Source organism: Hemibagrus wyckioides, linkage group LG28 (assembly GCF_019097595.1).
Source record: "Hemibagrus wyckioides isolate EC202008001 linkage group LG28, SWU_Hwy_1.0, whole genome shotgun sequence".
Lineage (NCBI taxonomy): Eukaryota > Metazoa > Chordata > Actinopteri > Siluriformes > Bagridae > Hemibagrus > Hemibagrus wyckioides.
In genome coordinates this window covers 6,360,829-6,376,923 of record NC_080737.1, presented here as the reverse complement: position 1 = coordinate 6,376,923, position 16,095 = coordinate 6,360,829, and the positions used below count along the sequence as shown (strand labels likewise).

Sequence of the window (16,095 nt, the reverse complement as noted above, 5' to 3'; positions counted from 1 at the left end):
TATGCGCTCATCCACAAATAGTGCTGTTACTGTCACTCGACATTCATGAGTTCAGGAAGGTTTCAGTGGAAGAACTTTCCTTCCCTCGATTTGATTTGCTTTCATTTAAGTTCGATTTTGCTGTATTTATTTTTTTATTTAGAATGTACACTGTCTTTTAATGTAAGGTATGTTTTCAAAGGTTTCCAAGAAGGCTGCACAGGAAAGCATGTACTACATAATTTCATTAGCTCCTGCTATAAGAACATTATAAAGAGGCCATGACAAGTTCACTTAAAAGAATGCCAGCCAGATAGCCTTGGGCTGTGTCCAAAACCACATAGCCATTGGATTTTATTGTAACTTGTGCTGGCTACATCGTTATTTATTTAAAAAACCTTCACTGGATTACGCCAACCTTGACAACTCGGCCAAAACCTTGCCATTTCCATTTATATGTTCCTGTGTGCAAATTTAAAATTAGCATAAAACTAAGTGCATGTTGTTGACAAGATGCATGTAGAGTTAGTGTTTGTCATATTCTTTTTGCCACCGTTTCAGTTATTCAAACAGATACAGGCGCTGATGTCCTCACATTCAACCCACACTGGGGGGCAGATGGCATAGATGGCATACTGATGTCATAGAGCCGAGGCTGAACCTTTAAGGGTCGTGTTTGGGACGGGAGAGAGAATTCATATGGAAATGACACTGGTGCTGCCATACAAAAGAGACAAGGCTAATGGAACCGGTGAAATCAGAGTCGACTCATTTCTGGGAGCGTTTTTGTGGAAGTCCATCTCTGTGGGGGGAAAAAAGGGGGTTGCGGTACTTTAACATATAAAACAAATCGGTAGCATTGTTTGGAAAGCCTCATGGAAAGTTTTTTTTTTTTTTTTTTTTCTGGTACCACAGAGTAAATCTTAACTGCTGCTTGTTTCATGGTCACTGGATGGGAACAGCAGGCTTCTGTACTGGGGATTAGCTTCTACACCGACCATGTACCTATAGGTCCCACTGTATATACAGTTGCTTATCATTCGTTATGACTATTACTATGGTCAGAGCTAGGATGGAATAATCCAACAATTTGAACAAACACCAAGCTCTTACTGAGAGTGGTTCATAACCTAAAAAAAAATACATTTCCTATCTTCTGATGGATGAGACTTAAAGTATCTCTTCTTTTTTCTGGATTTGTATAGTTATTTTGACTACAAAAAGCTTACTATTCACTTCACAAGCTGACTTGTTTCAAGCGTGTACCTTGAATCTTGAATTTCTCTTATCTAAATTTCAAACAAATGTAATCGTGTGAGCAATTCCAAGACTTAATACCTTCATATTTATTGAAGCCATCTGTATTGTGACAGCACATCATTTGTACCAAGATAGTATCATGCTAGCTAACATGTCAGAGATTAGGAATGAAGTTGTTTATCTTTAGTTTTAGATAATATTTAGTTTTAGCTCATATTTTCCATGTTCCCTGTACTTTTCCTTGACGCTGGGGGAGTAGCACCATCAAGCGTACACCTTTTTTTACCTTTAGTATGTTAGTTGGAAAATAGCTTTTAGATTCAACGTGGTGTTGCATTTTAGTCATGTTATCAGGTGAAAGCTATATAATAAATATACCAGAGATTTATTCCTGAGGTAACTCATTCATCCATTTTGGTAGAGAGTGAATGAACACCAGAAAATATTAGCTAAAGCTAACTAACAACTGCGTCATTCGTCTCTCAACTGTTAGCAAACATGCTAAGCGAACTGGGAACACAGTAACCTTTCACGTACTTTTACTTTAATTCCTGAGGTAACTTTTTCTTTTAATAATATATAGGTTAATTATCTATTTTAATTTAAGATAATAAAAAAAAATACGATTGAATGACAAAATTCGAGTCTTGAGAATGTATTTGCGTGAGGATTAATGTACTTTCAATGCCTTAATGCTGTTGCGCCATGTTTATTTTGCTTAATTTTATTTTTGCACATTAATTCAAACACGCATGCAGTTTATAGCACTCGTTTACTGCATAACAGACTAGCATTGTTACTAAATCTACGTTCAGTCCACTGACACACACACACACACACACAGCTCTATTTGCTCCGGAATATTATTGGCCATATAAATGGATTCTCTCTCAGGGCGATTGTAAGCATGCGGTATTTTGGCTGCGCGCCTCGGGCGAGGAGGAGTCTGTCGCTCCCGCCCAGCTCTCCTCCAGGACAGAGAGAGTGAGAGAGAGAGAGAGAAAGAGAGAAAGGCAAAGTTCAGTCTGAGAGAGAGAGGTCTACTGAGAGAACGTTGCTCCACTCCGGTATATATATCCAGGCTGCTACCGCACGAGACGGGACGAGATGAGACGCGCGCGCAGTTACGGTCTGGAACGGATATAAGCGTGACAGGGGCAAGAAAAGTTTCGCACGCGCGCGCGGTTTACTTTCATTTCATTTTGACGGCACACGCGTGGAGAATTTTTATTTTTATTTTTTTGGATCAGATGTGAAAAATTTCGCCGAGGAATGTTGTTTGCAAAGATAAGACCACGAACAGTGCAAGCATATTTTGCATTCAGATTGATTTCCTGAAATGCCTGGATTAAAACAACTTTTCACTGATGCTGCATGTTGATGACATGGAGAACTCTATGAACTTGTTTGCCTGCTAATGATGGATTGTGGGGTCTTTAAATTCCTTGCCATTACCATGGCATGCCATGTAACGGTTTTGGTTCTGCTGTGCCAACTAGTGTCTGCTACGTTCTCACTGGAGATCGGAGGTTATGACGGCGAGTGGGGCAGACCGGCAAAATGCGAGCTGATCACCATTCCCATGTGCCAAGGAATCGGCTACAACATGACGCGGATGCCCAACTTCATGCAATACGATAGTCAAGAAGAGGCGAGTATAAAACTCAGCGAATTTGCTCCTCTGGTGGCGTATGGCTGTGATGTGCACCTCCGCTTCTTCCTGTGTTCCCTGTATGTGCCCATGTGTACAGATGAAGTGTCCAACACTATCCCGGCATGCCGACCTATGTGTGAGCAAGCAAGGCAGAAATGCTCACCTATTATGGAGCAGTTCAGTTTCAGCTGGCCGGATTCACTGGACTGTTCAAAGCTGCCAACAAATAATGATCCTAATTCACTGTGCATTCTGGCTCCCGAGAATGACACGGTGCCTGAGACTAGAAAAGGGGAGGGCATGCTGCCTGTGGCCACCAGACCCAGGCAGTCCGGCAGCGGGCATGGACAATCATCTGGGACTTGTGAGAACCTGGAGAAGTTCCAATATGTGGAAAGGAGCAAATCATGTGCACCACGATGCACCCCTAATGTGGATGTGTTCTGGTCCAGGCAAGACAAGGACTTTGCTTTCATCTGGATGGTCGTGTGGTCTACGCTTTGCTTTGTCTCAACTGCGTTCACAGTCCTCACCTTCCTCCTGGACCCACAGCGTTTCCAGTATCCTGAGAGGCCTATTATCTTCCTCTCCATGTGCTACAATGTTTACTCTGTCGCTTTTATCATCCGCTCTGTCGCAGGTGCTGAGAACATTGCCTGCGACAGGGAAAATGGGCAGCTTTACATCATACAAGAGGGCTTAGAAAGCACAGGCTGTACCATAGTCTTCCTCATTTTGTATTACTTCGGCATGGCCAGCTCTATCTGGTGGGTTATTCTCACGCTTACCTGGTTCCTTGCAGCTGGCAGGAAATGGGGGCATGAAGCCATCGAGGCTCACAGCAGCTACTTTCACATGATCGCCTGGGGCATCCCTGCTTTAAAGACCATAATCATTCTCACCATGCGCAAAGTGGCAGGTGATGAGTTAACTGGACTGTGCTACGTTGGTAGTATGGACACCAACGCTTTAACCGGGTTTGTGCTCATCCCTCTCTCCTGCTATCTGATTATCGGCACCTCTTTTGTCCTCACCGGTTTCGTTGCGCTGTTCCACATCCGTAAGATCATGAAAACCGAGGGCACCAACACAGAAAAACTAGAAAAGCTCATGTTTAAAATCGGGATCTTCTCTGTCCTTTACACTGTCCCGGCTACCTGCGTGATCATCTGCTACTTCTACGAGAGGCTTAACATGGACTACTGGAAGTTCCGTGCTCTGGAGAGCAAGTGCGTCTCTTTTCCCGGACGTAGGGTTGAGGACTGCTCACTGGAGTCTTCAGTGCCCACTGTAGCCGTGTTTATGCTTAAGATCTTCATGTCATTAGTGGTGGGCATTACCAGCGGAGTCTGGGTGTGGAGCTCAAAGACTCTCCAGACTTGGCAAGGCTTGTGCACCAGGAGATTATCGATGAGAACAACGCATAAACCCTGTCCCAGCATCAACTGCAGCAGCTCTCACTGTCATTACAAAGCGACTGCATTCCATGCAAACAAAACTGACTCATGTGCAGACAGTCCCACGAGGGTTTGAGAAATTCTTGTGGCAGTTTGGATGTAATTTGACAGCAAAGAAAGCGTTTAAAAGCTTCAGCCTGAGGTGATGCAATAAAGGCAGGTCATGCTGTGATGGTGGCATGGTTTCGAAATGTAAATACTTGTAATTTACATGTTTAAAGCCGAAATGTTTATTTATTACTGCTATTTATGTATTGCTTGTCACTGAATGCACTATACTGTACGTATCAACAGATGCTCTGAATACTGAGGTGTAAGAATTATTGTATATTTAAATATTTTTTTGGATGACAGAACAATAAAATCGATATATATATTTTTGCAATGATTTTGTTTAATTATATTCATTGACCCACATGCCCTGGATCGTGTTTGTGAAAGATTTCCACATCGCTCTGTTATGCCAGCAACAGATTAGAAATGAGCTCTGAATGTTTTCTCAAATGTCCTTTTTTATTAGCACTTCTTCGAGGAAATGGATTTGGTCATGCAGGAAAGATGGAGAGTGCATGTAGAGGGAAAAAAGCGCTCTCGAAGAGCGGCTCATGTTCCTCAGCAGTCTGGTGAAAGCTTCTGAAATGTCTTAATAGTAATAATAATAATAATAAAGCGAGTTGTGCATTTGATGCAACGTTTAAACAAAGGTCATGTAACTCTGCTGAAATTGCTGTGATTTTCTGCTTATTTCGAATCCATCTCGAAGCTACAGTCACACTTTCCAAAGTGACATGAACTGTTATTGCTGGGTCTTTATTTTAATTCCGTATGTGTTCCACAAAACTGCTGTCAGCTGATCACAGTCTTGGCTACTACGGGACTGAAAGGAGACGTGAGATCAGAGCAGTTCTGGCCAGGGCTCTGGTCACATTTACCAAAGTGCTTGTACTTGTCTCTTTTCTTTTTTTTTCTTTTTTTTGTCCTCAAGGGCAGCTGTGACCACATGCCTTTTTGACGTGTTTATGAAGTGCATCTGGATCCACTGCAGAGTAATCGAGAGCAGGGAAGATTTTTCGGAATTAAACTTGTACGTTTTCAGAGCTTTATGTTCTCAGACCCATGAAATCTGTATACATGCTAAATGGCAGCTCTCAAAGCCAAGACCATTAGTCATATTTTGCAGAGATGGAAGCTAATCCCAGGTCTAGAGTAAATAGGATTTGCAGAGGCGAATCTCCCGTTCCAAATTAAGGATTAATATGTGTCCATAAACCTGTCCTGCTGCAGTATGTACTCTACTCATGAGATTTTTTATCAGCGATGTAAATATTTATTCGAACCAGTTTTATTATGCATTCTCTTAGCAGCTCTGTATCTAATTGTACCGACGTTGTCCTCAACATAGCAGCGCTTGAGCTTTGGATTCCATTCCATTCCAAAAATCTTTGTTTTTCTTGGTGACCGTAGCTGTTATTATGTGGTGCATTAACAAAATCAACCTGTTACTATAAAATAAAATTATTGCTTGACTTTTTTTTTTAATATTTTTGTACCATTACCGTGTATGGTCACAGGATAATTTGTGACTTTGAGGTCTGGACATGCGAGCTGCTGTGTAATTATTTTAATAATGTTAGTTATGAGCCTTAATAACAGCTTGTTATTTTGTACACTTAAAAAGGCAATATTTTTTGCTTTTTTGTACTGTCCCAAATTTTTCCTACCTACAACATTGCTTAATAAGCTTCCTAAAGAGGCGTATTTAAGTGGTAATTTAACCCACAATTAATACCAACCTCTTGTTCGAATTATTAAGCACTTTGTCATTTAAGTCAAAATTGAAATCATTTCTTGCTTCTCATACATGAAGGTAAGTTAGGATTGATGCTTCACCATCCATAACACGTTCCTCAAACATATCCTGTTCCTACACCCAAACAAAGAGATATTTGTCATGCAGATTGTCATGCAGATTTGGACAGTTTTAGGCTGAAGTGTTGGTGCGACACTGCAGCGTTTGTGCCGCAAGAGCGCTCAGTTTATACAGCAACAGCCTTCATTATTCGTCCCATCAAGAACCCTGAGCATAAAGGCCCCATTGTACACCTGGATGTTTAACGTTCTGAATGCTATTTTAGGCAAAGCATTGCTCAAAGAAGCCCCCTTTCCAACCATTCAATCCCATTATAAAGTGAATGTTAATGGCCTTGTAAGTGAGCTTGAGAACCGGACAAGATAGAACACTTTTGTAATTGTCCCGTAACTCAGAAGAGAAGCCATGTGTATGTTTAACAAGAGGATCATTAAAGCACCAGGGACTTTCCCTTCCTCTTGTAAAGAAAGCCAGAGGAATAGAGCAAAGGAAGAAAGGAATAGCGCTCATTACCCGTTACCCCGCGGGTAGGATCCCTTTCCCTGGGTGTTTGAAGTGTAAATTAGGGGCCATGGTGAAAGCACATTGAGAAGCTGTTACCACCCAAAGGTTTTTTATTTTTCTCCTTATTTAAAGCTGAAAAGCATTATTTACATGCACGCACTTTCACTTGGGGTCACACATGTACACACAGTATTTGTTTTATTTATTTATTTTGTGATAATTAGTAGCCGTTTTAAACCTGGTAATGTGTAGCTTTCTGTAATATTTCAGATTTCTTATGCACCAGGTCTGGTTGACTGGGTTGTACCAACAAATTCTTTAAATTTTCAGTCATTCTCTCCAGACCATCAAGGGTCTGTTGGATGGTTAATGGTTCAGGTTCCTACTTCTGAAATGGAAAGCCTAGAAACTCTTTAAATCCTACATGGAAGCTTTATTTTTTCTCTAAAATGGATGACGACATTTGCTTATATTCATGACAGAAGCAACTTTATTAAAGTGAATTGATTTGGATTTCTACCAATGACCTTATTAAGACCAGAAGCCAATAAGGCATACAGATGACTGCTGCCATTACTCTCCAGTGGTACCTCTTGGTAAGTTTTGAAATTTTTTTCTAGGGTGAAGCCAGTGAAGCATCACTTCTTAGACTCACTCTTAAAAAATACGACGGCCATCCTGAGCACTAATTTTGTCCTTTTATCACATCCAAAGAAAGCAAATTGAATTTACTGTATAATCTATCCAGTCGATGAGTAACTACTCACCTGGAATTCAAGGCTGCGCCATTCAGAAAAAGAAACATATTTAAGCTTCATATTAGTATTGGAAATCACCCAACTGTCCAGATTAGTTTCTGGAGCATATGTGCCAGGAAACACATTTTGTGTTTTTATAGTGTTTTCTTGAAATTGGGCCTCAGCTTCTCTTGCCTAACTTGTTTAGTTGTGACAGTCAAGAGCAGGCCCACTGTCTGGTTCAGGCAATCCTCAAACCTCCAGACAGTTCAACCTGACAAAAGGGCCTTTGCTGGGCTTTGGCTCGGGGATAGGCAACACAGAGACGGCTTTGTGCTGTGGTTGAACGTCGGAGACACACCGTGTCTTGTTGCTCGCCAAACTGTCAGGTCTCTCTGGTCTGCTCAAGCCATCCTTTTTAATCAGGTTGTTTCTTACACAGCTGTCATGTCGAATAGCAATCATACCACTGCTAAGGAAAACCCATGAACCTTATACAGTAAATCAAAAAAGAATCTTCAGTTTTGGTTCATTTTTTTTCAGCTACATATATTGAAGGCTATCTGTTTTCTGCTGAGGCCTGGCAGAGTACAGTGTACAGCTCCTATAACTGAGTCTGTCCATGGGAAAGGAAAAGGGCCTCATTAGAAAGATTAGCGATAGCCCACTGGGTTTTTATATCAAAATCTGTTTACAGCTTAAACACTCGCCTTGTAAAACCGTTCGTCCCATGGCGGCCATATCAAGGTTCCTGCTATTAGTGAGATGAGACGCTCAAGGCTAGTAAAGTGCACTGCCCCCAGCTGAGCCATGTGCTGCTAGTTAGTCACCCTCACGCTAGCCATGCTAGCGGCCCGTACTTCTGGCATCCAACTTCCTTCGCTCGGGCCTGGCTGGCGTCACCTCGCCTGGCTTATGACTCACGTATGTCCGTTGATCATGCTAACGGTGTCTCGGATAACATTCCTCGCAGACTGCTGGCTTGCATGAGGAAGCTCATAAAGGTAATTAAGGTGTCTCAAAATGAGCGTGCTGGTCAGTTTAATGGCAGCCAAGAGGACTGTGAAGGCTTGTTCTCTTGGCATCAAACCGTAATTACATTTTCCATGGTCATTTAGCGTCTAGGGGTCTAAATAATTAGCCTTGAGAGGATGTCAGAATTTAACTTGTCGTGAATTTTATTCAAGGAAGTATGTATTAAGTTCCCTATAACTCTGCTATAGTAAAAAAAAAAAAAAAAAAAAGCTTTGTGTTTTGTTTATTTAAGAGAAAAGATCATTGTGGAAATTTTGTCTCGCTAAGTTAAAGGCCTGACACTTGAGTGTTTGTTCGAAGAGCCAACTGTTATCTAATGCTCAAAGCCATATGTCACCTCAAGTCAACTTCTAATGAAAAGTGAAGTAGACTCTGGACACTCTGGTGAATTGGTGGTGTTTAAGGCCCTGGATTTGTAATGTATAGAGATCAGTTTTGTCATGTATCTTACAGAAAAGTCCATGAACCTGGTCTGAGATCAGGAAGAATTAAAGCTTCCTTGACACAGATCGGATGATCTCCACTGGTCTATTTCTTTCCTTCTTGTCCATTGTTGTTTGCATGCCTCTTCCTGTCAGTGCTCTTGTTGTCAACTCAAGGACACAACCCAGGACCTCACCCAAGACCCTGCACTTTCTCGGCAGCTGCGGCTGCTGATTCATCCATTTCTGAAACAAGCCAACAAGCCCACTCATGCTGAAAGTATGACCTACGGTAAATGATTGGTGAATGTGCTCCTGTGCTTTTATTAGTTTGGTCCTTCCATTAAGTTCCAATGTGTTTTGACCTTCTTGAAGCTGAACACAATGGCTGGAAGTTCTCCAAAGATTCCTAAAAGATTCTTTACTCCTCCTGTTGGGTCAGAATGACCTGTTGTAAGGAAAACGTGCTAAAAATGATTTGTCGGTTATGCATTTTTATGGGTTTGTCTCAGTTTCTCCAAGGAAAATGAAAGAAATATATATAAATTTCCTAATAAATATAAAAATAAATTATATTTATATCTGAGATTAGGATCAGAACACTGTGGCCTGAGAAGAAAAATGGGGATTAAGAAGTAGTAGAAATGACTGAGCTTTGGGGGAATAACAAAAAAACAAAGAGAATCTTATTAAATGTTACTTAAATGTACACCTGCCATCAGGAGCATCTCCAAGCATTTGAAGGAGCTTTTGTGACACCATAAACTGCAAGTATACATGGCTACAATGGCTACAAGTTAAAAATAACATTAGTACACAGGGTAACATTACCACTTCACAGCTCCAGAGTTTCTGGCACCATCTTGAGCGTGGGTCTGTGTTCATGTTCTCCATGTGGTCATGCTCCCACCTTCCAAAATCATGCCAGTAGCTGAATTGGCTATTTTACATTTCCTCTGGTGTAAATGAATGTGTGTGTGTGTATGGTGACATTCAAGCCAAGGTGTATGTCCACCACACAGCCAATGTTCCCAGGACCCAAGTAGTTAGATAAATGAATAAATTCTGTTGTATTTCTAAATGTTATATTTAAAAAATTAACATGACTTCTTGTCCGTCATCAGGTAGAAACCAGACCTTGAGGATTAACCTTACAATATCCCAATTACCCTTGTCGAGATTTGACAGACTTTAACAGACTATGTTTATCCAGACTGAATTGACAATTAAGACAGAGTTCCCAAGCTGAGGAAGGAGTCAGAGACACTTAAGAATCCTTGGCTAGGGAGACTGCCAAGTGCTGTGAAGTCCCTATTGCTGCTGGCTGACATCAACACATTCCCTTACCTTCCCAGCTGTACCACATTTCCAGAAAGATGAGCTGCAGTTCACTCAAAGTTCTCAGTAGTGAGCAATAAAAAAATGGGATTTGTGTAGAAAAAGAACTACTGTATATGATATACTATGTATGAGTGGCCCCTGGGGGCTCGAGGGTCTTGTGTAAGTGTTATGATTAATCATTATGCTGTATAACACACTATGATGTGAAGATATTTGTGTTATGATCGGGGCCAAAACAATAGCATAGCATAGGAAGTGGGTTGGTTGTTACTCAGATGTGTGGGAGCACAGCAAGTGGGAGTGGAAGGTGGAAAGCGGAAGGCAGTGATGGTGGTGGCGATTGAACCCGGGCTCTCACAGGTGTCGGGCTCCAGACCGACCTGCTCCAACAGGATGTGGTTTTCTAGCTCATGCTGTACTACACTGCAGGAACACTGCTGACTAACTGGGAAAAGTGGAACTGTGGGGAAGTAGAAAGCGAGGTTGGAGTCGCGAGAACAACAGAGTGTGTGTGTGTGTGTGTGTGTGTTTGGCTGAATCAAGCACACATGGCTATAATCTCAGCACACCGCATCAGCGAGATCTCCGGGTGTAGCGTGTGATTACTGTTATTATATCTGAGCCATTTCCCAGCAGATTTTTAGCGAGAACTGAAAGGAATATTACGCTTGGATGAGAAAATCAGTGAGCTCCAATTAGACAAATGTCCTGAATATGGGCTTCAGAGGAACTTTGTTCTGAGACGTACATACAGGTGTATGTGGGAATGAAATGCTTGTGGGGGGATGTGCTGAAATGAAAACGGACTAGTTATAAGCAAAAAATGCAAAATATTGGCCTTCAAGTTGGTAACAGAGTAACAGTATAGGAGATGAACGAGTCAGAGTCAGATGTGGTGGAGCTCAAACCACAAAGTCAGCAAAACGCAAAACACAAAACACTGCAGTTACATTAAAAACCGGAAAATGAAACACACAGCAGCAAATTCAGAACAACAAAGTCAAGAAGACTGCCGCAACTTTAGAAACACAACAAAACCAAACAGCAGATTTGTAAACAGAATAAAGCCAACACACAACAGCAACTTCGTGAACAAAACAATGAAACCAAACAACTTCAGAAACAGCAAAACCAAAACACACAGCAGCAGATTTGTAAACAGAACAATAAAACCAAACACACAACAGCAGATTAATAAACAAAACCAACAACAAGACCAAACACAACAGGTTTATAAACAGAACAACAACAACAAAAAATTATACAACAGCAGATCCGTAAAAACAAAACCAAACACAGCAGCAGATTTGTAAACAGAACAACAAAAAACAAACACACAACACTAGATTTATAAACAGAACAACAACAAAAAACAAACACACAACACCAGATTTATAAATAGAACAAAATAAGCACAAACCCACAAAAGCAGATTTGTAAACAGAACAAAAAAAACAAACAAACAAACACACAACAGCAGATTTATAAACAGAACAACAAAACCAAACATACAACACCAGTTTTGTAAACAGAACAACAACAAAAGAGCAACACAACAGCAGATTTGTAAATAGAACAAAAAACAAACACACAACAGCAGATTCGTAAATGGAACAACAAAAAAATTATACAACAGCAGATTCAAAACAAAACCAACAGATTTGTAAACAGAACAAAAAAAAACAAACATAAAACAGCAGATTTGTAAACAGAACAACAACAACAACAAACACGCAACAGCAGATAAGTAAATGGAACAAAAAAACAAACAAACATACAACAGCAGATTTGTAAACAGAACAACAAACCCAAACACACAACAACAACTTTACAGTAAATTTGTAAACATAATTATTAACACAAAACAGAAAAGGTATGTCCATGACACGCTTGATGCTGATTGGCTACAGAGTCTCAGTCTGAGAGACACCAGATAACCTAAAGGACGATTCTGCTCATGAATAATTTCGTATTTGCTCGGCTAACTAGACAACAAACTGCAAAAAGTGCGATGCTTTTTTCCTTGTGATGATCAGATGCTGTGACCAATCAGCTTTGAGTGTTGAGTCATTTGCTGTGGAATTTATTTTTGCCACCATACTTACATAAACTGGAGCAGAAGAATGAATAGGACATTAAATACAAAAGACAGATAAATCCAAGAGAGTGTAGTAAAGAATTCAGATTAGAAAATTCTGATTTATCAGAGAAATAAAAAAAAACGTGTCTGAATAAATAGCTTTCTCACAGACAACAAGGAATCATGGGAAATCTGGACTTCATCCGAAGATCATTCCAATATTGTGCTAACTTTTTATTTATATTCGAAAATACAGCTTTATTTTCTCTGAAAAGGACTGAAACTGTGTGTGTGTCAGAGTAATGTGGAAATGAATGTAGGCGTCAAAAAACCCCAAAACAAAACCTTAAAAGGTTAGAAACTCATCGAGTAGCAAGAGAGCTGCATCACTTTGCAAATATCTGCTGGAAATAAGAGCTGAGAGTTTTGGTTTATAGTAAAAAAAAACCAAATGACCACATGTTTACTTACTGAAAACTAAACCTGATGACGAGGAAACTGATCAAGATAATCGGACAGTGTGAGTGTATTAGTTCATTAATTACATGGCATACTGTGGAAAAAAAGGGATACTTTTACCACTATCATTGTCATTGATAATCGAAAATTTGGTGGAAAAAAATTATTATAAATATAAATCTCTCGTTCGCTGATATAATAATAATGCACAAGGCATCAAATAAATATCTCATACAAAATTAGGATGTAAAAAAATAACGCGGTGCCAATACTTTTGCACAATCACCATCAGCTCTCATTGCTGTATTATGTGTAAAAACTAACTCACACACATTTTCGTTACTGAGTAAGATAACAGACAAAGATTTTGTACAGAACTTTTGGCAGTAAGCCAGAAAGTAATGAAACGTTTAGATTTTTTTGTCAACAAATTCCAAGTTTATGGCATGAAATCAGGGTAAATTTGGAACATTCCGTAGCAACAGTAAATTATGGTGATAGAACATGGTAGATAACATGATTAGAAATTTCTCCTAAATAATTAGCCTGTTTTCAATGTGCAATTTGTGCAAAACAAACAACAACAAAAAATCCTTCATGCTACATTGGAACTGTGTACTAAAGTGTGTCGATCCCAAAATAGTGTGTGTGTGTGGTGTTTTTTTTTTTTTTTAAACACGAGGTGATTATTGTGTTGACGTAAAGTGTGTTTGTGTTACAAGGCTATTGGCATGCTGAGCCCCCACACCAAAGCTGTGATATTAACTGCCGGTGTGATTGACGTTGGACACTGGACAGGTTTGAGGTCAAACACCAGGAAGCAAGGACGTGTTCATATTTGTCTTGTCTCGCAGTCTGGATGTACGCGTTCACTCCTGACAGACCTGCTAGCTTCCAACATTACATCACATTAACAGAAAAAAAAGTTTAAGTGTTTACGAGAACAGAGCATGTGTGCCAAGGTCTCACGAGACTACAATCACCCTCCAAACTGGTCAAGTGGTTCACTCTGCTAGCCGTGTTCCCCTCAAGCTATGCCAAGGGAAGCTTATGATTGTACCCAGTTGGCAATAAAACGGGTTGGCGCCAGAGCCCACGGCCTGCATTTTTCCTGTTAACCCATCTGTCAGCAGGAACGCCTGGACCAGATTAAGAGCACAGGGGGTCACGTCTTGTTTGTTTCACTGTCATTACCCTCCGCTTACACACACATAGACACACACAAACACACATACACACACACAGATGGACAGCTGCCCTTGCCTTTTAAAAGGCAAACTAGCAATCTAAAACAAACCTACTAATAAGAGAATTTAACAGACGTTTTGGTGGGGGGAAAAAAATCGTTTTAATTAATTAATTAATTAATTAATTAATTTTTTAAATTAGCATACTAATCAGACCCCCAAAACAGGAAAACTATGTATATCTGTAAAAATTAGCTTCTTAGGTCAGTAACAACAGACAATTTGCTACAATGGTTCATGTTCCAAAAACTACATCCGCCGCCAGTTTTCCGGCTATGTTTATAAGACGCTCATCGTTTTTCAAGTACTTGGTTTGATCCGCTTAAATTCTTTGCTAGGTCTGCATCCCGTCTGCGGTCAACCGTTTCACGACTCCTGGACAATGTAATAAACCGTCGACTCCACAGTAACACAAAACTGTGGATGCAAAACTCTACTCAATAGGTCATTTTGTTCGGTCGTTTTATTCTCATATCTTTTCAGCCCTGTTGTGGTCGTTTGCGGTTCATGCGGATTAAACAGACTGTATTTATTTTCGCAGTATCTTTTTTCCGTCGTCCGGATCAGTGGTTCGATTAAATTTCAGCACGTACTGTATGTTTAGAGATTTTGGGAGGATCCCTTGAGTTCAACCTGAAAATTTGAGTCTGAAAAATGATCTCATTTCTTAGTTTTCTAGAAATGGTAATAAATTGTAGAAAGTATATTTTAAACCCCACATGAACCCTTTCAGATTTATATTATCATCATCAGCAAACATACTATTACATACTATCCAGCTACTTTACTGCTCTAACATTTGAAATAGATTTCTGATCTCATCTTGAATGTTTCTTCTCCCTGAGAGATAAGCGCAGGATCTCGTATATCTGGATACGTAAAGCAGTGGCTCTGGTAAAAGACGGAATAGTTTGACACACATACACGCTTTGCTGAGTAAGCTAAAGCCGACCACGCTAACCACAGCACAGCATTCCACTAGACCCATGGGTATTCTCAACAATCTGTCTGGCCAGCTGGCTAATGCAGCACACCGATCTGTTAAGGTTGATGGGGGGAGTGTGTGTGTGTGTGTGTGTTTGTGCCTCTCACCAGTTCTACAAGTAATCAGGCATCCAGTTTAGCCAGAACGTCTGGCAAAGTTTTAGTAAATTGCACTAATTCTCCTAGATGACCCTTGTAAGAAAGTAAGGAAGAATTTTATTCCTGCAATGCCCCAGCAATTTAATAAAAAATCATAAAAGATCACAACATTGTTTATTTTTATCCGTTTATAGTTACATTTCATATCATGGAACATCTGACAAAGTTAGTTCCTGTTGTTGCTCCCTCCTGATGTATAAGCAATCCAAAATAATGTTGCTTTAACAGTAATTAACGAGACTCCAGAAAGCAGATTGTCCGGAAAACTTTACCTCAGATGCCAAAGACCCTACAGAAACTTAGTGACAATCGGCAATGTTAGCAAGCAGGTCATTAGCAAAGTGGTATATTGAGAAATTGCTATAAATATACAGTAGATTTCATATATGAAGTGATTGTGTGCTGATTTTTATATGCTAGGAGCTTAAGAGTGAAGCACGGTGGTGTTAGAGTTGCTCTTTGCCTCTTGGTTGCTAATCTGACTGATTTACTCTTAGGACAGTCTGTGATTTATGGTGGTCAGCTTCTTCTAGTTAAATTTTTTCCTGATTTTTGATAATAGACTATACAAAATATATATCAGATATTTATTATTTTTTTACATTTTATTTTATTCAATTTTATTTTATTTTATTTTTATTTATAAATAATGTTGGTTGATATTAATAGCTCCTTGCTCTTTGTCATGTTTTTATTTATTTATGTATAGCTTTATTTTTTAAAATATGCATTCCCTACCAAATTCTTGTTACTTCTTTTTCCATCAATAAGTGTATTTATATTGAGATCACATGACGATTTCATTCCTAATTCATTCATTCCCCTTTCATTCAACTAATTATGACTTCTCATGGCCGCCCCACAGCTAATTTGGGGATTTTATTTGTAACAGTTATGCAAACTGTAT

The 16,095-nt window shown here is 39.8% G+C and overlaps 1 protein-coding gene across 1 annotated transcript; it reads left to right on the top strand.

Moving 5' to 3' along the window:
• Nucleotides 1-2,225: 2,225 nt before the first annotated feature.
• On the top strand, nucleotides 2,226-4,831 carry fzd9a (frizzled class receptor 9a). Its single transcript, XM_058382925.1, has one exon. It carries the CDS (start codon nucleotides 2,657-2,659, stop codon nucleotides 4,424-4,426), a length of 1,770 nt encoding a protein of 589 aa, XP_058238908.1. The 5' UTR covers nucleotides 2,226-2,656; the 3' UTR covers nucleotides 4,427-4,831.
• Nucleotides 4,832-16,095: the final 11,264 nt, after the last annotated feature.

What these genes read in the sequence shown, in the direction of transcription:
- fzd9a (XM_058382925.1), top strand. Translation starts at nt 2,657, where the DNA reads ATGATGGATTGTGGGGTCTTTAAATTCCTTGCCATTACCATGGCATGC.